General features: G+C 61.8%; 4 protein-coding genes across 4 annotated transcripts; 2 read left to right on the plus strand and 2 right to left on the minus strand.

Annotated features, from left to right (window-relative positions):
- Nucleotides 1-3: 3 nt before the first annotated feature.
- On the minus strand, nucleotides 4-3,653 carry PNKP (polynucleotide kinase 3'-phosphatase). Its single transcript, XM_061469817.1, has 16 exons — nucleotides 3,532-3,653; nucleotides 3,334-3,380; nucleotides 2,862-3,161; nucleotides 2,659-2,738; nucleotides 2,502-2,559; nucleotides 2,275-2,382; nucleotides 2,118-2,189; nucleotides 1,922-1,970; nucleotides 1,737-1,807; nucleotides 1,530-1,622; nucleotides 1,352-1,448; nucleotides 1,172-1,233; nucleotides 982-1,091; nucleotides 407-494; nucleotides 225-286; nucleotides 4-132 (listed from the first exon to the last, which is right to left on the minus strand). The coding sequence occupies exons 1-16, from the start codon at nucleotides 3,647-3,649 to the stop codon at nucleotides 12-14; spliced, it is 1,536 nt and encodes a 511-aa protein (XP_061325801.1). The 5' UTR covers nucleotides 3,650-3,653; the 3' UTR covers nucleotides 4-11.
- Nucleotides 3,654-5,407: 1,754 nt separating this feature from the next.
- Nucleotides 5,408-8,292, minus strand: KCNA7 (potassium voltage-gated channel subfamily A member 7). The gene is given in 3 exon segments (XM_061469829.1): nucleotides 5,408-6,223; nucleotides 6,226-6,303; nucleotides 7,730-8,292. Coding segments are annotated over 3 exon segments (1,455 nt in total). The 5' UTR covers nucleotides 8,291-8,292.
- Nucleotides 8,293-10,334: 2,042 nt separating this feature from the next.
- On the plus strand, nucleotides 10,335-16,716 carry SNRNP70 (small nuclear ribonucleoprotein U1 subunit 70). The gene is made up of 10 exons (XM_061469818.1): nucleotides 10,335-10,431; nucleotides 11,058-11,215; nucleotides 11,289-11,351; nucleotides 11,637-11,691; nucleotides 11,813-11,877; nucleotides 11,997-12,059; nucleotides 12,146-12,227; nucleotides 15,688-15,789; nucleotides 15,867-15,954; nucleotides 16,056-16,716. The coding sequence occupies exons 2-10, from the start codon at nucleotides 11,069-11,071 to the stop codon at nucleotides 16,678-16,680; spliced, it is 1,290 nt and encodes a 429-aa protein (XP_061325802.1). The 5' UTR covers nucleotides 10,335-10,431; nucleotides 11,058-11,068; the 3' UTR covers nucleotides 16,681-16,716.
- A 521-nt stretch (nucleotides 16,717-17,237) lies between these two features.
- LIN7B (lin-7 homolog B, crumbs cell polarity complex component) lies at nucleotides 17,238-20,072 on the plus strand. The gene is made up of 6 exons (XM_061469825.1): nucleotides 17,238-17,332; nucleotides 17,525-17,643; nucleotides 18,018-18,089; nucleotides 18,770-18,979; nucleotides 19,525-19,685; nucleotides 19,904-20,072. The coding sequence occupies exons 1-6, from the start codon at nucleotides 17,293-17,295 to the stop codon at nucleotides 19,923-19,925; spliced, it is 624 nt and encodes a 207-aa protein (XP_061325809.1). The 5' UTR covers nucleotides 17,238-17,292; the 3' UTR covers nucleotides 19,926-20,072.
- The last annotated feature ends 134 nt before the right edge of the window (nucleotides 20,073-20,206 follow it).

The following is a 20,206-nucleotide window of genomic DNA, read 5'->3' on the forward strand; positions in this document are numbered from 1 at the left end:
GGGGGAGGGGCTCAGCCCGCGCTGAACTGCAGGAAGAGGCGGCGCCGCTGCGGGTCCTGGAAGTGCGGCAGGAACCGGATGAGCAGGAGCCGGGAGAAGCCCTCGGAGAGGGAGGGGGGCACGAACCGGTTCCTGGGGGGGGGAGGGAATGAGGGCTCTGAACCCCCTCAATGCCCCTCCCCCCACTCCCAGATAACCCCCCCCCAAATTCTGCCCCCCCTGACCTGTATCCATAGAGCACCACATCGGTGACGGGGACGTGCCCACTCTCTGTCATATCCCGGAACTGGGGAGGGCAGGGAAAGACCCACAAAGGGGGGTTCAGGGGGAAGTGGAAGGGTCAGGACACCCTCACACCCCATGGTGGGAATTGGGGTTCGCCCCCCCCCCCAAGACCCCCACTTACCCGGCAGTTGTGTTGCGCCTGCTCCAGGCTGGCTGTGAAGTGGAGGCAGCGGCAGGGGACAGCAGCGGCGTGGGCACAGGCCACATACCTGGGGACATAGGGGCCATATATGGGTCCCATAGGGCCATCTATGTGTCCTATGGGGTTATATGGGATCATAAAGGGGTTATATGGGGCTATAGAGATCACATAAGGCCATGGAGTCATACAGAATGGGGTTTATGGGATTACAGAGGTTATATGAGGTCATTCAGGGTCGTAAAGCATCACATAGGGGTTCTATGGGGTCATACAGGGTCACACAGAGTTTCTATGGGGTCATACAGCATCACATAGGGTCTCTATGGGGTCATACAGCATCATATAGGGTTTCTATGGGGTCATACAGGGTCACATAGGGGTTCTATGGGGTCACACAGCATCACACAGGGGTTCTGTGGGGTCATACAGGGTCACACAGGGGTTCTATGGGGTCACACGGGTTCTATAGGGTCACACAGGGGTTCTGTGGGGTCATACAGGGTCACACAGGGGTTCTATGGGATCAGGGGTGGTTCTGAGGCCCCCCCTGTAACCTCTGTCGCGACTCAGGGTCGGGGTTCGTGTTGTCGATGGCAACGGAGCGGCCCTGAGCCAGAGCGGCCTCGCAGGCGGCAACACAGGACTGCCAGGAGCCCAGCGTGTCCTATGGGGCACCAGGGGTCACATGGGGTCGCATATGGGTCACAGGGGGGGTCATGGGGGGGGTCACATGACCACACTCACCCGGTTGACGTAGACGTATCCCGCAGGAACAAAATGGGTCTTCAGGAAGGTTGACTTCCCAGCTGGGTCAAAGGTCAGGGGTCACAAAGGTCAGGGTTGGGGGGCACAACTCAGGGGTGGGGGAGTTCAAAGGTCATTGTTGGCAGTCAGAGGTCACAGATGGGGTCAGAGGTCACTCACCCCCAGGGTACCCCACGGCCACCACCACCTCGGGGCTGGAGCTGATGAGGGGCTCATCGGGGGGGTCATAGAGCGGTGCTGAGGGGTCAAGCTGCCGCTGCAGGGTCAAAGGTCAATGTCAGGAGGGCAAAGGTCAAGATCATGGATCACCCACAGGCTGTTGGATGGGGTTACTCACAGGGTCAAAGGTCGGCAGGTCAAAGGGTGCTGGGGCCCAGCCCAGGAAGAATTCCTCTGGGGTGTGGAACCGGAGTCCAGCGTTGATGGCGAACTGGGGGTCAAAGGGCATGGACTGGGGTCAAAGATCATGGACTGGGGTCAAGGGGCATAAAGCAGAGGTCAGGGGGTCTGGTTTGGAGGTATTTTGGGAGTTTTTGGGACGCACCAATCGGTCACTGCAGGAAAAATCCTTCTTCTTGCGGCCGGGGGCCCAGTTCTGGGGGCGTCCAGCAGCGTCTTGGGGGAGGGACAGGAAAAGGGGGGCATGGGGGGAATGGACCCCCCCAAACACCCTAAAATACCCCCAAAACAGCCCCAGGTCCCCCCATGGGTTCCCCCCCCGCAACTCACCCCCCACGTAGATGCTGTCAGGCACTGACACCGTCACGTCCCCATTGGCCTGTGGGAGAGCCCAAACGAGTGAGCCCCAGCTCAGCCCAATGGGCCCCAGTTTAGCCCAGTGCCCCCCAATCCCTTCCCAGTCATTCCCAGTGCCCCTCAACCCCTTCCTAACACCTCCCAGTGCCCCCAGTTACCCCTGCAGCACCTCCTGACACAGATGATCCCACATCCCCAGCACTGGTTTCCGGTACAGCCCTGGCCCCGTCGCCACCAGCACCTGGGGGGGGGGGTGTCACAGAACTTTGTGGGGGTCCCCAAAGCCCTTGGGGGAGGTGGTCCCCGTATGGGGGGGTCACACTGACCTGCAGGCCCCCCCCCAGGCACTGGGTCACAGCCTCCACCTTGGCCTTGAACTGGGGGCACTTGAGGCGCCCACGGGAGATGCCCAGTTGGTTGGTGAAGACGACGACCTGGGGGGCGCAATGGGAGTCAGTGGGGTTTGGGGGGGGGTTCAATGTGGTTTGGGGCGGGTTCAATGGGGTTTGGGCGTGTCTGGGGGGTTCACAGTGTTTTCGGGGGCATCTCTTACCTTATACCCCTCCCTCTGCAGCTCCTTCAGCTTCCTGGGCACCTCCGGGTACAGAATCCTATGGGAGGAGGGAGTGAATAAATGCACAAACACAGGGGAGCTCCCCAAATCTGCCCCCCCCTCCCCACACCAACTGCCCTGCCAGCCCCCTCCTCACCTCCAGTCATCGGGGCCAGTGGGAAACACCTTCCCGGACTTGGTGGTGATGAGGGTCCCATCCAGGTCAAAACCCGCAATCTGGGGGGGCCAGGGTGGGTTTAGGGGATGCCCCCCATTAAGGGGGGTCCCAAGAGTGTGGGGACCCCCTCTTGAAGGAGCAGCACCCCCAAAATGTGGGGGCTCCTCCCCCCATAGACTCACCCGGGAGCTGGGGATGACGCCACGGGGGGTGAAGACCAAGAGGGCTCCATGTTGGCTCCAAGCGTCGTGGGGGAGGGAGGGATGCTTTGGGGGGGAAGGGGAAGGTTTGGGGGGACCCCCCCTGGGTGGGGAGTGCGGGGGGGATGAGGGGGGGCGCTTGGGGGCGCGGGGGAGGCCCTCGAAGTGGAGCTGAAAGGGGTAAAGGCCATTGACCAAGCAGAGGGTCTGGCCAGGGCGCAGGGTGGCGTGACCCCCCCGGCCCAGCAGGGCCCCCCCCACCGAGGTGGGGTTCACTCCACGCTGTAAGGGAAGAGGGGAGGCATTAAAGGGGGGACCCTCATAACAATGCCCCCCCCATAATAAAGCACCCCCAAACTGGGTTTAACCCCTCCCAAATCAATGTGCAGCCCCCAAAATTGGCCTCAGACACCCCCAAAAAAGCCCCCCCGGTACAACCCCCCCCAAGCCCCACCTGGGTGACCTGGGCCGTGCCCTCAGCGTAGTTGGCCACGATCTCCACTGCAAACGGAGGGGAGGGGGGTAAGAAACGGGGGTCCTGGAGCCCCCCCGCTGCGGGCTATGGGGGGCTGGAGGGGGGGGGGGAGGCGTTTGATGGGGTCGCTGTGATACCCGGATATAACCGGGGGTCGCGGGGGGGTTTTGGTCGCACCCTGTCCGCGAGAGCACTTCCGGTCGGTGACGCCGGTTCGCGGCCCCCGCCCCACGACCACGGCCTCGCCATCGGGCAGCGGCACCGGCCCGGCCCCGCCGCGCAGCTCACACCGCATCATGGCCCGCCGGAAGTGACCTGGCCGGGGAGCCTCCGCTTCCGGTCACCTGATACACACACACACACACACCCCCCCCTCCCGGTTCCGCTCCTCAGCACCGGCCCCTGCTCGGCCCCTCATCGCGCTACTTCCGGGTAGCGCCGACGCAAGTTCCGGCCGCCCGTTCCGGTTGGGTATGTCGCCAGCCCGCCCTCTAGCGGTGGAAAGCGGAGTCGGTCCTCCAGGGGTGGCCGAGTCCCGGGGCGGGGGACCGGGGCGGGGGAAACACCGGGACAGCCGGAAATAGACCGGAAATAGACCGGAAATGCCCCATCAGCCATACACAGGTGTCCCCATGACCTTGCCCCCCCCATACACAAGGACCCCCCTCAGCCGCCATCCGGTGCCACCACGTTTATTGCCCCCCGACCCCCCGCTCCCTCGGACCGGGTTCCGGAGGCCGCCGCGGGCGCCGAGAAACACAAGAAGGTGCCGGGGGGGGGCGGGGGGACACAAGGGACAGGGTCCTGGTGCCCCCCTCCCCCCGGTGTCCTTGGGGTCCTTGTGCCCCCCCGCCCCGCCCCACCTCGGCCCCCTTGTGCACCACCACGTGTCCTTGTGCACCATCACGTGTCCTTGTGCACCACTGTATGTCCTTGTGCACCATCACGTGTCCTTGTGCACCATCATGTGTCCTTGTGCACCATCATGTCTTTTTGCACCATCACGTGTCCTTGTGCAGCATCACGTGTCCTTGTGCACCATCACGTGTCCTTGTGCATCATCACATGTCCTTGTGCACCATCATGCCCTTGTGCACCACGTGTCCTTGTGCACCATCACGTGTCCTTGTGCACCACTGTATGTCCTTTTGCAGCATCACGTGTCCTTGTGCACCATCACGTGTCCTTGTGCACCATCATGTCCTTGTGCACCATCACGTGTCCTTGTGCACCATCACATGTCCTTGTGCACCATCATGTCCTTGTGCAGCATCACGTGTCCTTGTGCACCATCACGTGTCCTTGTGCACCATCATGCCCTTGTGCACCACCACGTGTTCTTGTGCACCATCACATGTCCTTGTGCACCATCACATGTCCTTGTGCACCATCACGTGTCCTTGTGCACCATCATGCCCTTGTGCACCATCACGTGTCCTTGTCCTTGTGCACCACCACGTGTCCTTGTGCACCATCACGTGTCCTTGTACACCATCACGTGTCCTTGTGCACCATCACGTGTCCTTTTGCAGCATCACGTGTCCTTGTGCACCACTGTATGTCCTTGTGCACCATTGCATATCCTCCTGCATCACCGTATGGCCTTGTGCACCATCATTTATCCTTGTGCACCACCATATGTCCTCGTGCATCACCACATGTCCCTGTGCACCATCATATGTGCTGGCGCACCATTGTACATCCTCATGCACCGCCATACGTCCCTGCACACCGTCCAATATCCTTGCGCACCCTCTCTTGTCGTCGTGCACCATTGTACATCATGTGCCACCATTTACCCTTGTGCACCCTCATTTATGCCTATGCACCATCATAAGTCCCTGTGCACCGGCGTATGTCCTTGTGCACCATTGTACATCCTCGTGCACCACCAGACGTCCCTATGCACCATTGTACGTCCCTGTGCACCCTCGCACACCCTTGCTCACTCCCCCATCTCCCCGCTCCCCACCGCACGTCCCCATGCTCCATCCTCTGCCCTCCCCCACCCCAATTCCCCCTCCCCCCCCCATGCTCCCCTACCCCTCCACCCTCACACCTCCGTCACCAACCTCCCCCCCACCCACCCCTGCGTGCCCCCCCCCAGCGCCTCCCCGTCCATATCCCCCCCCACCCCCACGCCGTTGCCCCCCTTCCCCCCCCCTACGCCGGGGCTGTCGGGGGGGGGCGGGTGGAGGGGGCACGGCGGCGCTGCCTGGAACTCGCCGCTCTCCTCGGTGCGCAGCTCCCGCCGGTAGAAGTAGCTGAAGTTGGAGACGATGACGGGCACGGGCAGGGAGATGGTGAGGACGCCGGCGATGGCGCACAGGGACCCCACCAGCTTCCCGCCCACCGTCACCGGCGCCATGTCCCCGTAGCCCACGGTGGTCATGGTGACCACGGCCCACCAGAACGCCTGTGGGATGGACGTGAAGGCGGTGGCAGCGTCCTCGGCCTCGGCGAAGTAAACGGCGCTGGAGAAGAGGACGACGCCGATGAGGAGGAAGAAGATGAGAAGCCCCAGCTCCCGCATGCTGGCACGCAGCGTCTGGCCCAGGATCTGCAGCCCCGTCGAGTGCCGCGACAGCTTGAAGACCCGGAACACCCGCACCAGGCGGATCACCCGCAGGATGGCCAAGGACATGGCCGGCTGGCCCAGCCCACCGTGGCGCGCCAGCTCCGTGCCCAGCGCCACGAAGTAGGGAGCGATGGCCACCAGGTCGATGAGGTTCATGGCGTTGCGGAAGAAAGCCGCCTTGCTGGGGCTGGCCACCAGGCGCACCAGCAGCTCCAGGCTGAACCAGCAGATGCAGATGGTCTCCACCACGAAGAAGGGGTCAGAGAGGCTGCTGCGTGAGGGAGGGGATGGGGACGGGGAGGCGGTGGTGTTGGGGAAGGGGGTGGCAGGGTGCTGGAGGGGAGAGAGAGATGGGGGGTTAGGATATGGAGGTGTGGATGAAGCATCCAGACCCATAGGTCAACCACCCAGACACCCAGATCCATGATCCAGACCCATGGATGTATCATCCAGACCAATGGATTCCTCATCCAGATCCTAGATCCATCACCCAGACCCATGGATCCATCATCCAGACCCCTAAATCCATGATCCAGACGCATGGATCCATCAGCAAGACCAAATGGATCCATCATCAAGAACAATGGATCCATGATCCAGACCCTAGATCTATCATCCAGACCCATAGGTCCACCCCCCAGACACCCAGATCCATGATCCAGACCCATGGGTCCATGATCCACACCCTAGATCCATCATCCAGACCCATGGATCCATCATCAAGGCCAATGAATCCATCAGCCACAGTGGGTTAATAGAGGTTACAGCCCATCTGGACCCCTAGATCCACCACCCAGACACCTGAAAACAGCATCCAGACCCTAGATCCATCATCCAGACCAATGGATCCATAATCTAGACCAACAGATCCATCATCCAGACCAATGGATCCACCACCCAGACCCTAGATCCACCATGTAGAGTGAGATAATGAAGGTTAAAACCCACCCAGATGCTTGGGTCCGCCACCCACTATGGGTTAATGGGCATTGGAGCCCATCAGGACCCATGGATCCAGCACCCAGACCTATGATCCATATCCCAGAGGAAGTGGAGGATAACAAGGAAGAGCAGGAAAAGGAAGAGGAAGTTGATGGAGATGAAGAGGATGAGGAGGAAGAGAAATGGGTGGATGAAGGCTGGAGGAACAATGCTGCTGCTGGGGAGAAGGAGGAGAATGAGGATGAGGAGGGTGAGGAGCTGGGAAGGAGAAAAAGAAGAGGGGGAAAAAGAAGAAGATTGAGCTGGAGAATATTGATGCTGAAGAAGAGGAGGAGGATGAGGAAGAGGAAGATGAGGGTGATGAAGCTAAGGACCACAAGGAGGAAGGTGGTGAGAATGAAAACGATGGGCACAACGAGCCTGAGGACCAGAAAGGTGTGAATGAAGATGATGAGGTTGAGAAGGAAGATGGAGCCCACGATGATGGTGGGGCTGAGGCCCATGAGGATAAGAACAACAGTGCCAGTGATGATGAAGATGAAGATGATGATGTCAAGGAAGATGTGGGGCTGAGGCCCATAAGGATAATGGTGCCAATGATGCTGAAGATCGAGATGATGACATCAAGGAGGAAGATGATGATGTCAAAGAGGAAGATGACGACCATGATGATGATGATGGGGCTGAGGCCCGTAAGGATAATGGTGCCAGTGATGCTGAAGATGAAGATGATGATGTCAAGGAGGAAGACGATGACCATGATGATGATGATGATGGGGCCGAGGCCCACAAGGATGAGGACGATGATGCCCATGATCCTGAGGCTGAAGCTGGGGGGGGCCCACGGAGCCCCCCTTTGCCACATCCCCCCCGGCTCACCTGCAGCGCCCCCTCCGCGCCAGGCCGGAACTGTGGCAGGGTCTCGAGGCAGAAGACCACGATGGACACGAGGATGATGAGCACCGAGAGCAGCGCCACGGCGCGGGCGCCCACCGAGCTCTCGGGGTGCTCGCACAGGAGCCAGGCGCGGCGCTGGAGCCGGCCCCGCGGCAGCGCCTCAGCCGCTTCCACCGGGAAGCCTTCGGCCTCACGCAGCCGCCCCTCGGCCTCCTCGCCGAGCTGGTAGAACCGCAGCTCCTCCATGAATACATCCAAGGGCACGTCCGGGGGCCTCCGGAGCCGCCCCCCCGATTGGTAGTAATAGAGCACAGCGCCGAAGGCCCCGACGTGGCGGTCAAAGAAGTACTCTCGGCGCTGGGGGTCGAAGTAGCGGCGGCGCCGGTGCGGGTCCCCCAGGAGGGTGTTGGGGAAGCGCAGCAGGGTCCGGCCCAGGGTCTCGAACCGGCGCCCGGCCACGTTGATGGCGACGCGCTCGCAGCAGCCCAGCGGCTCCCCCGTGGCCGGAGGTGGGGGCATGTTGGGGGTCTGGAGGGGTTTATGGGGTCGGAGAAAGTTCTGGAAGGTCCTTTTGGTGTCTTTGAGGGGTTTTGGGGGTGCTTTTGGGGTTCTTCCAAGGTTTATGAGGTTGGAGAAGGTTCTGGAAGGTCCTTTTGGGATTCCAGAAGGGTTTTGGGGGGTTCTTTTGGGGTTCTTCCAAGGTTTATGGGGTTGGAGAATGTTCTGGATGGTCCTCTTGGGGTTCTTGAAGGAGCCTTGGACGTTTATGGGTGTTCTTAATGGGTCTGTGGGGTTGGAGAAGGTTCTGGAAGGTCCTTTTGGGGTTCTTGAAGGAGCCTTGGACGTTCTTTGGGGGTTCTTAATGTGTCTGTGGGGTTGGAGAAATTTCTTGGAGGTGGATTTGGGGCTCTTGAGGGGGTCTTGTGGGGCTTCTTCAGGGGTTTATGGAGTTGGGGGACCCTTAAAGTCCTTTGGGGGTCCTTTAGGGGTCTACAGGGTTGGAGGGAGGAGGTTCTTGAAGGAGGTTTTGGGGTCCTTTGGGGGTCCTTTAGGGCTCTACAGCATTGGAGAACCCTCAAGCTCCTTGGGGGTCCTTCAAGGCTCTGCAGTGTCGGAGGAGATTCTTGGAGGTGCCTTGGGGTCCTTAAGGGCTCTATGGGGTTGGGGACCCTCAGGGTTCTTGGTGCTCCCACAAGGACCCTCCAGCTATGGGGGGACCCTCAAGGCCCTTTGGGGTCCCCCCTCTGTCATCCCCCTCGATCCCTCCAGGGTGCCCCCCCTCCCCTTGCTGTGGGGCTCCTCTCACCAGGTGTGTCCCCCCCCACCGTCTCGCTTGGTGTCCCCAAGCCCTGCCCCACGTCACTGAGGGGTGTTCCCAACCCCTGTCACCGGGTGTCCCCGATGTGTCTGTCCCCAGCCCCTGTCCCTTGCCTCTTCCCCCCCCTTGTCCCCTATCATGGGACGTCCCCCCCGTCCCCGGGTGTCCCCCACCCTTATCCCCCTGTAATGGAGTGTCCCCAACCCCTATCCCCTACCACGGGGCGTCCCCAGGCCCTGTCACCGGGTGTAAGCCTGTCCCCGGGTGTCCCTGTCCCTGGTGTCCCAACCCCTATCCCCTGTCACCGGATGTCCCTGTCTCTGTCCCCAACCCTTATCCCCTATAACCGGGTGTCCCCAACCCCTGCCGCTGCCTGTCCCCAACCCCCATCCCCCATCACTGGGTGTCCCCCCCCATCTCCCACTGTCCCCAGCCCCTGTCACCGGGTGTCCCTGTCCCCGTCACCGGGTGTCCCGGCCCCACCGCCGCCGCCGCTGTCCCGTAAACAGGGTGGCCCCAACGGTGTCGGGTTCCCCCCCGCGGGCTAAAAATAACGGGGTCGGGGGGGGGGGGGGGGGTGGGGGGTGTCGGGACACCCAGAGCCCTGCCCCCCCCGCCACCCGCTGTCCCCAGTGAGGACGGGGGTTGTAACCCCCCCATGGCACAGGGGGCGTCACAGTGGGTGCCATGGAGGGGAGTAACGGGGGGGTCACCTTGGTTGCTATGGGATAGGGGGCGGGTGACACACTGGCTGCCATGGGGGGGTGTCACACTGGTTCCTAGGGTGGTTGTTATAGGGTGAAAAGGGGGTGACATGCTGGTTGCCATGGTGATGACAAGGCGTTGTCACCCTGGTTATTATGGGGTCACGAGGGGGTGTCACCCTGGTTGCTATGGGGCTGGGAGGGGGTGACACGCTGGTTGCTATGGTGATGACAGGGGATGTCACCATGGTTACAAAGGGACAGAGAAGCTTGAGCACCGCGGTTGCTATGGCAACAACAGAGGCTGTCACCCTGGTTCCTATGGCAATGGCAAGGGGGGTGTCACCTTGGTTATTATGGGTTGGCAAGGGGTGGTTCCCCCCCGTTGCTATGGAGTCACCATGCCCCCCCTTCCCCACGGCGACCGAGGGGGCGTGGCCTCCCCGTTGCTTTGGCGACGGAGGGGGCGTGGCCTCTTCGCCACACCGGCGCCGTCACGCTCCGTCCCCTTAAGCCCCGCCCCTTCCCCCCTGCGCGCTCCCACTTCCGGCTCCCGCCGCCGCTCCTCTGTAGCGCATGCGCAGAGCGCGCGGAACGGCCTGGCCCGAGCGGGCGGAGGGAGCGCGAGCGCCCGGGGGGTCCGTAGGGAAGGGGGGTGGGGGGGTGGGGGAGGTCACGTGGGGTGGGGGGGAGGGGGAGGGACATGGAGGGGTGCGGGCGGTGGGGGAGGTTCCGGTGGGGGGCCATGGGGGTCTATGGGGCCTAAGGGGGGGCCGATATGGGGCTATGGGCGGTTATGGGGTGTCAGTGTGGGTCTGGGGGGGGCTCAGTGTGGGGTTATGGGGGCCTATGCGGTCTGGGGGGGGTCTGATTTGGGGCTATGGGTGGTTATGGGGCCTGGGGGCGTCCGGTGTGGGGCTATGAGGGCCTGTGGGGTTCCAACGGGTCCCAGTGTGGGGCTGTGGGGGCCTGTGGGGTTCCAGCGGGTGCCAGTGTGGGGCTGTGGGGGCCTGTGGGGCTCCAGGGTGTCCCAGTGTGGGGCTGTGGGGGCCTGTGGGGTTCCAGGGGTTCCCAGTGTAGGGCTGTGTGGGCCTGTGGGGTGACAGTGTGGGTCTGTGGGGGCCCAGTGGGGTGGGATGAGGCAACTCAAGGGGGTTTAACAGTGGTGTGCGGGGGATCTATAGGTCCAGGGTGGGATCCATGGGTCTGGGAGGGGCCAGCTATGGGTCTTGGGCTGCTCCTCACCCTCTCTTTCCCCCTCTAGACCCCCCCAAGATGACTCAGTTCCTGCCCCCCAATTTACTGGCGCTCTTTGCCCCCCGGGACCCCATCCCCTACCTGCCCCCTCTGGAGAAGCTGCCTCATGAGAAGCACCACAACCAGCCCTATAGCGGCATCGCCCCCTATATCCGGGAGTTTGAGGTGAGCCCCACAACCTCCCCCCCCACCCCCTGACCCTTCCCTGCCCCATAACTCACCCCCCATCTCGCCATAGGACCCCCGAGATGCGCCCCCCCCGACCCGTGCTGAGACGCGAGAGGAGCGGATGGAGAGGAAGGTACAACCAAATCCCTCCAAATGGGGGGCAGAGGCTTAAAATGCGGGGCTATGGGGCACAACCCCCTTGCTATGGGGCTGGGGGTGATGGGCGGTCCCCCAGGTCTCAGCATCATTCCCCCATTCAGTTCAAGGCATCTGTATGGGGCTGGTTCTTCTCCCTTTGCTTTTAGTGGATCCCAGCTAGTTTTGGGGTCCCCCTTTGGGGTTTTGGGGTCCCCCCATTGATGTGGGGTGTTTGGGTCTGCGGGTGCCCCATATCTTCGTGTGTGTGTCCCCCAAACAGAGACGGGAGAAGATTGAGCGAAGGCAACAGGAAGTAGAGAGTGAGCTCAAGATGTGTAAGTTGGGGGGGGTTCTATGGGGCTGGGGGGGTTCTATGGGGCAGGGGGTAGTCCCCCCATGTCCTCTGACACCCCCTTGCTCTTCTGACTCCCCTGAACCACCTTTTTGGCCCTTTAGGGGACCCACACAATGACCCCAATGCTCAAGGAGATGCTTTCAAGACCCTCTTTGTGGCCAGAGTGGTGAGTGCTGGTGGGGGAGCGAGGGGGGTCCTTCCAGTCTATGGGGCTCCCCCAGTCTATGGGCTTTCCCCCTGACCCCCCTCGATTTGGGGTGTGTCCCCCCCCATTCCCCCCTCCAGAACTACGACACAACTGAGTCAAAGCTGCGCCGTGAGTTCGAGGTGTACGGCCCCATCAAGCGGGTGAGCAACCCCCCCATAACAAGCCCTCCCCAGACAACCCCCCCCAGCAGCCCCGGCTTGGGGAGTGACACTGCTGGCTTGTTCAGATCTACATGGTGTACAACAAGCGCTCTGGGAAGCCCCGTGGTTACGCCTTCATCGAGTACGAGCACGAGCGGGACATGCACTGTGAGTAGCCCCCGCCGCAACACGCCTTTCCCCCCTTACAACCGCATGTCCAACCTCTCTAAGCACAACCCTGCGTCCCCTTTGGGGTCCTGCAGGGCCTGGGCTATCTCGCAGGTAAGTACAATGCTGGGAGGACCTACAGGCGACTGAGGCAACAGGCGACTGAGTTCCAGGCGACTGGCGGCTGTGGCTGTAGGGAGCCAAGGCTACAGGCGGCCAAGCTGTAGGTGGCCAGGGCTAAAGGTGGCCAAGCTCTAGGCAGGCAAAGCTACAGGCAGCCAGGGCTTCCGGTGGCTCAGCTGTAGGCAACTAAGCCTACAGGCGGCTGGGGCTACAGGCGGCTATGCTATAGGTGACTGAGGCTACAGGTGGTTGACCAAGCTGCAGGTGGTGGCCAGGGCTGTGTGTGTTGGCCAAGGCTACAGGCAGACAGGGCTACCAGTGGCTAAGCTATAGGTGAGCAAGGATACAGGTAGTCAAGGTACAAGCGGTTAACCAGCTACAGGCATTGGCTGAGGTTACAGCCCAGGGCTACAGGCAGTGGTGCAGCTATAGGCAGCCATGGTTACAGCTGGCTAAGATACAGGCAACCAAACTACAGGTGGTGGCCAAGGCTACTGTTGGCCTAACTACAGGCAGCCAAGCCTACAGGTAGCTGAGCCTACAGGCAGCAATGCTACAGGTAGCCAGGGCTATAGTTATCTACGGCAACAGGCAGTGGCTGAGGCTACAGGCAGCCAAGGCTACAGGCAGCCAAATGTCAGGCAGCCAAAGCTATAAGCAGTGGCCAAGGCAGCAGGCAGCCGAGGCTACAGGCAGCCAAGCCTATAGTTAGTCAAGGAAACAGGTAATACTACAGGTTGTGGCCAAGGTTACAAGCAACTGAGGCTGCAGTCGGACAAACTACAGGTACCAAAGGCTGTAGTTAACCGCAGCTATGGGCAGCTGAGGCTACAAGCAGGCAAGGCAACAGGCAGAGCCAGAGAGAGCTGAGGCTACAGGCGGTCAGAGCTACGGGCAGCCAAGGCTACATGTGGTGGCCAAGGCTACAGTTGAAGCCAAGGCGATAAGCAGTGCCTGAGGCAACAGGCGGTCAACCCCCCCCAGCCAATGCAACAGGCAGTGACCACCAACAGTCAGAGGCTCCGGGAAGCGCCGCTCTCTCCTTCCCCCCCTTCACCCTGTCCCCCCCCGCGGTTGTCGCGTCCCCGTGTCCGGTACCGGGTGCCTGTGCGTGCTCGTGTGTGTGTGTGTGTGTGTGTGTGTGTGTGTGTTGCTGGGGGGGGGACCGGGGGGGACGCCTGTTGCCGGCCGGGGTTGTATTAACACTGTTTTATTGTCACTGCAGCCACCTTTGTGATGGCTTTTGCCACTGCTGGCTTGCAGCTGATCCTAGTGCTCCCCCTTCCAACACCTCAGTGTATGGTTGGTATAAGGGTTTGTATGTTGGTAAGACACCTTTTTAACCCCCCCACAACACCCCAAAATACATGGGGAGGGGGGGGAAGGGCAGGGGGGGTTCTGAGGAACCCCCCCACCCCCAAACCCCCCCCTTCACCAACAGGGTTTGGATGGGGAGGGACATGCAGATGCACCCATCACATCCCAGCACAGCTGGGATGAGAGAGGTGCCATCAACCCCCCCCCCCCCCCCCTTTTTGGCTTTTTATGAGGCCCCCCTTCTCCAAAAGAACCCAAATCCCACTTTAGTAGATGGGGGGGGCTTTTCTTAGCCCCCTCCACCTCATTTCTCCTCCCAAACAGGGCTTAAATCCCTTTTGGAATATCCCCACCTACTCTTAACACGGTCACGGCCTCAGTCTCCGCTGAGGTGGGGACGCGTGGCCCCTCTTTTGGGGGGGGGCCCTAAGGAGCCCCCCCTCACACCCATTGAAGTGAATGGGGAACGGGGGGCGACAAGTAGGACCCCCCTCCCCCCACTGCCCTTTGCTACTGCCCATGGAGGAAGGAGGGGGGGGCTGTGAGTGTCCCCCCCCCCCCCCCCACGTGGGACCCAGGGTGGGGTGGTGCTCATGGCACCAGTCCCCTCTTAATAAGAGATCTGTTGGGGGACACTCCCCCAAAATACATCAGTGGGGGAACCCAAATAGATAGTTGGGGGGACCCCAAAATAGATCTATTGGGGACCCCCCCAAAGTAGATCAGTTGTGCCCCCTAATACAGATAAATAGGGGGACCCCCATATAGATCACTGGGGACCCGAAAATACATCAGTTGGGGGGATCCCAGGGTAGATCAGTGGGGACCCCCCCAAAGTAGATAAATGGGGGGACACCCCCATATAGATCAATGATGGACCCCCAGAATCGTTCAGTTGGGGACCCCCTGAAGTAGATCAATGGGGGGACCCCAAATAGCTCAATTGGGGCCTCGTAGAAATAGATCAATGTGGGAGCCCCCCTATGATGTTTATGTAGGATCTACAGCATTGCTATGGAGGGGGGCAGCACCCATAATGGGGGGGTCGGGTCTGGGGGGGGGGGCTGAGCCCCCCCATGGGTATGGGGACCAAACCCCTCAGTCCCAGTGACGGGGGGAGGGGGATTTAAGGGGGGGCTGAGCCCCCCCAACCCATCCCTATGGGGGGGATGTATGGGGGGGGGGCAATGGGTGGGGGGAGCACCCATGGGTGTGTGGGGGGGTGGTTTTTGGGGGGGGGTCGGGGGGTGATGGGTCTCAGGTAAGGCCCCAGCGCCTGTCCAGGACCAGGAGCTTCCGGAAGGTTCTTTGACCCCCCCCAAGCCGAGGGGGGGGGGGGACACACGGACCAGCCCCCCCCATCATCGTGTACCCCGGGGGGGAGTATGGGGGGGCTGCGTCCACCCTATTGTGAGTCATAGGGGGGGCTTGAGGGGAGTGTGTTATGGGGGGATGCAGGTAAGGCAACATTGGGGGTGTCCCCCCAAATCAACATGGGGGAGTCCTTATGCAAGTTGGTGGGGGGTTCAATGTGAAGGTAAAGGTGGTTCCCCCCCAAGTCAACATGAGAGGGGGGTCAATGTGAAGGTAAAGGGGTGACCCCCCCCAAGTCAACATGGGGTGGTCCAAATGCAAGTGGGCGGTCAGTGTGAAGGTAAAGGTGGTTTGTTCCCCCTGAGTAACCAACATGGGGGGGGTCAATGTGCAGGTAAAGGGGGTGCATCCCCCCGCAGTTCCATGGTACAGGCTTATGGGGGGGTCACCTTGTCCTTAACCTCTTTGCTTTCCAGCCGTGTATTTGGGGGGGGGAGGTACCCCCTTTCCCCCCCCAGGGCATCCGCAGCCCTTGGTCCTATTGATACTGATGATGCGTTTGGGGGGGGGTGGTGGTTTTGGGGGGGATGGTACCACTTTGGGGAGGGGGGGGGCGGGATGGCAGGTCCCCTTGTTACTAACCCCTCGTTTGTCCCCCCCTGTACCCCACTTTTGTCCCCCCTCCCTCGTCCCCCCCTCTTTATAGCCGCCTATAAACATGCTGATGGGAAGAAGATCGACGGGCGCCGCGTGCTGGTGGATGTGGAAAGGGGACGCACGGTGAAGGGATGGAGACCCCGGCGCTTGGGTAAGGACCCCCCCAATCCATAGGGGGTCCCCCCCTTTATCCATAGGACTCCCCCCTTGATGTGGCCTCTGTTGCAGGGGGAGGCTTGGGGGGGACCCGCAGAGGAGGAGCCGATGTGAACATCAGGCACTCGGGCAGGGACGATACCTCCCGCTATGACGAGAGGTGAGTGTGGGGCTGGGACCGGGTGAACCCCCCTATGGCAGCCCCAGTAGTGGGCCAGGGTACCCCCCGCCCCGGCGCCCCTCACGTGGTATCACCCGCAGGGACCGGGAACGGGAGCGGGAGCGGGAGCGCCGGGAGCGTTCTCGGGAACGGGAGCGGCGCCGTTCGCGCTCCCGGGACCGGCGCCGCCGCACGCGGAGCCGCGAGAAGGAAGAACGGGACCGAAAGCGGGGCGGGAGCCGGGACCGCAGCAAAGAGCGAGACCGGAAGCGCCGCAGCCGCTCCCGCGACCGCAAACGGGATCGCGACCGGGATCGCGACAAGAAGGAGGAGGGACTCGAACCCATGGAGCCCCTCGAGGACCTAGGGGGCAGCGGGGGGATGGGCGGCATTCCCGATCCCGGTCCCCCGGACGGGCTGGGATCCAAAGGGGACGGGGAGGACAAGAGCCGGGAGCGGGACCGGGAGCGGCGCCGCGGGCACCGGGAGCGGGAGCGGCGCCGGGAGCGCGAACGGGAACGGGAGCGGCCGGAGCGCGAGCACAAACGGGAACGGGAGCGTTTGGAACGGCGGGAGGAGAGGCCCCCCGGGCCGGATGCGCAGGATGCCATGGGCGGGGGGGGCGACCCCGGCTCCGAGCTGTTCCTGCAGTCGGATTCCCTCCCGCCGCCCGAGGGGTACATGGGGGCTGAGAACGGGTACCTGATGGAGCCCCCCATGGAGTGAGGGGGGGAGCCCCCAAAACGGACACCCCCAAAATCCCCGTTTTTGTGCTTCAAATAAAGGTGTTTTAATGGAAAGGAGTTTGGGGGTCGGGGGGCAGCAAAATGGGGGGGCATATGGGGAGGGATCCCCCCAAATGGGATGGGGGGACTAAATGGGAGGAGACACCCCCGACATAGGGTGAGACATCCCAGGTAGAGTGGGTTTGCCCCCCAAATGGCGTGAGAGACCCCAGTGAGGGGGGGCCTGAATAGGAGGGACACAACCCCAAATAGGGTGGGATCCCCCCCAAATAGAGTGGGACCTTCCATATGGGATGGGACACCTCCCGTAGGAGGGCGGGAGCCCCCAAACAGGGACCCCGCTTCCAAATACAATGGGAAACCCCAAATGGGGAGGGGGGGAGGCACTAAATGAGGTCGGAACCCCCCTCTCGAGATAGGACGGAACCAATCTAAATGAGATGGGGGGGGGGGGACTAAATAGGGTGGGATCCCCCCAATTCCCCCATCCCATCTGGGGTCCCTTCACGTGCGGAGGGGGGGGGGGGGGGGGGGGTCGGCGCATGCGCGTATCTCCTTTGGGGGGGCGGGGCGGTGTCGCGCGCGAGGAGCGATGGCAGCGCTGAGCGGGGACGCGCTGGGGCTGGAGCGGGGTGAGGAGAGACCTGGGGGGCAGTGGGGGGCAATGGGGCAATGGGGGCAATGGGGGGCAAAGGGAGGTAATGGGGGCAATGGGGGTAATGGGGTAATGGCAGTGGGGGCAGTGGAGGCAATGGGGGGGCAGTGGGGGTGCAGGGGATAATGGGGGGGTTCAGTGGGGTGCAATGGCCCCCATGACCCCCCAGACGTGGGGCGGGCGGTGGAGCTGCTGGAGCGGCTGCAGCGCAGTGGGGAGCTGCCCCCCCAGAAGCTTCAGGCGCTGCAGAGGGTCCTGCAGAGCAAGTTCTGCTGCGCCATCCGCGAGGTGGGACCCCCAAAACAGCCCCAAGACCCCTCCCCCCCCCCCCCCCCCCCGGACCCCCACAACAGCTCCAGGACCTCCAAAACCCCCCTTGGGGCCCCAAAACCGGCTCTGGGATCCTTAAAACAGCTCCGGGACCCCAAAACCCCCTCGGGGTCCCCAAATTGCACCCTGGTAACCCAAATACCCCCATGGAACCCTGATATATACCTCGAGGGGACCCCCAACCCCCCTCCCCCCCATTGCCCCTGAAAACCCCCCAGTCCCCACCATCAGCCCCCTGAGGGGGTGGGGGGGTTGACCCCTGGGTACCGGGTACCCGAAAACCAGGGTGACTTCCCCCAAACCCGGGGTGCCCCCCTCCCCTCCCCCCCAAGGTCTATGAGCAGCTCTATGACACCCTGGACATCGCTGGAAGCCCTGAGATCCGAGCCCACGCTACAGCCAAGGTACCCCCAAAACACACCCAGAGCGCCCCAAAACTCACCAAGAGACCCCAAAACCATCCCAGAGCCCCCCCTAACTGACCCAGGGACCCAAATACCCCTCTTGGGGCACCCCATTCGCCCCCCTTTCCCTTGGCCCGGGTCTGTTCCCGTCTCTCACCTGCGGTGTCCCCCCTGCCCGTGTCCATCTGTTCCCTCCTGGCTCCGTCTGTCTCCCCCCCGCGGTGGCCGGTTGCTGTGCCCAGGTCCTGCCCTTGTCCCTGTCACCATGGACCTGTGTGTCCATACCCTATATCCCATACCCAATACCCTGTATCCTGTACCCCATACCCTGTATCCCATACCCCGTATCCCATACCCCATACCCTGTATCCCACACCTCATACCCTGTATCCCATAACCCATACCCTATATCCCACACCCCATATCCCATACCTCATACCCTGTATCCCATGCCCTGTATCCCACATCCTGTAGCCCACATCCCATACCTTGTATCCTATACCCCATATCCCATATCCCACACCCTTTATCCCACATCCCATACCCTGGGATACAATCCCATACCCTGTATCCGATATCCCATACCCCATATCCCATACCCCATACCCTGTATCCCATACCCCATACTCTGTATCCCATGCTATCTCGTACCCCATTCCCATTCCTGTTCCCATTCCCAGGCCACTGTGGCTGCCTTCGCGGCCAGCGAGGGCCATGCTCACCCGCGGGTGGTGGAGCTGCCCAAGACCGAGGAGGGGCTCGGCTTCAACATCATGGGGGGCAAGGAGCAGAACTCCCCCATCTACATCTCCCGCGTCATCCCGGGGGGGGTGGCCGACCGCCACGGGGGGCTCAAGCGGGGAGACCAGCTCCTCAGTGTCAATGGCGTGGTGAGGCATGGGGGCTATAGGGGGGCTATTTAGTGGTTTACAAGGGTTATGGGAGCTAAAAGGGGGTTATGGGGGTATTGGAGGGGTTTAGGGGGGGCTATGGTGTTTTATGGGGTGGCTGAGGGGTTTATTGAGTGTTTTAGGGGGGTTGTGGATGTGTGAGGGGTGTTGGAGGAATAAGGGGCTTGAGTGGCTATGGGGGTGTTGGAGGAGTTTGTAGGGGGTTATTGAGTGGTTATGGGGGGTGTGGTAGGTAGTGGGGGTTATTGAGTGGTTATGGGGGGTGTGGTGGGTAGTGGGGGTTATTGAGCGGTTATGGGGGGCTGTGGTGCGTAGTGGGGGTTATTGAGTGGTTATGGGGGTGTGGTGGGTAGTGGTTGTTATAGAGGGGTTATGGGGGGCTGTGGTGGGTGGTGGTTGTTATTGAGGGGTTATGGGGGGGTGTGGTGGGTGGTGGTTGTTATTGAGGGGTTATGGGGGGCTGTGGTGGGTGGTGGTTGTTATTGAGGGGTTTCGGGGGGTGCTGGGGGGGTTTGGGGGCGCAGAGCGTGGAGGGGGAGCAGCACGAGCGCGCTGTGGAGCTGCTGAAGGCGGCGCAGGGCTCGGTGAAGCTCGTGGTGCGCTACACCCCGCGCGTGCTGGACGAGATGGAGGCGCGCTTCGAGAAGCTGCGCAGCGCCCGGCGGCGCCAGCACCACAGCTACACGTGAGCGCCCGGCTGAGCCCCCGCCCCCCAAAACAGAGCCAAAACAGAGCCCCAAAGGAGGCGAACTGACCCCTGCACCCCCAAACCTGCCTTAGGCCATCCCAAACCCCCTCCAGCCCCCACAAACCTGCTTTAGTCCCCCCAAAACTGCCACCAGTCCACCCCAAACCTGTGTTAGACCCCCTCAAAGCGCTGACACCCCATTTTTCACCTCACAGGTCGCTGGAATCGAGGGGGTAGGACACCCCTCAACCCCATTGGACCCCCCAAACCCTCCCGGAATCTTCACTGTCTATATTTGGGTTATTTATGGGGCGCAGCCCCCAGTGTACAGTATTTATTGGCTCCTACTTAAAGAAGCTTGGCGTGTGTCACACGTGTGTCATACATGTGTCATGTATCCCCCCCCATGTTGGGGGGGGTGGTCTGAGTCTTATTTTGGGCAGGATGGCGGTAGCTATGGCAATGAGCGTGAGCATAACCATGGGGATGGGTGGCGTTGCCATGGTGATGGGGAGGTG

This window comes from Pezoporus flaviventris, unplaced genomic scaffold (assembly GCF_033815535.1).
Source record: "Pezoporus flaviventris isolate CSIRO_AGI_PZ_B2104156 unplaced genomic scaffold, CSIRO_AGI_Pfla_v1 ptg000061l, whole genome shotgun sequence".
Lineage (NCBI taxonomy): Eukaryota > Metazoa > Chordata > Aves > Psittaciformes > Psittacidae > Pezoporus > Pezoporus flaviventris.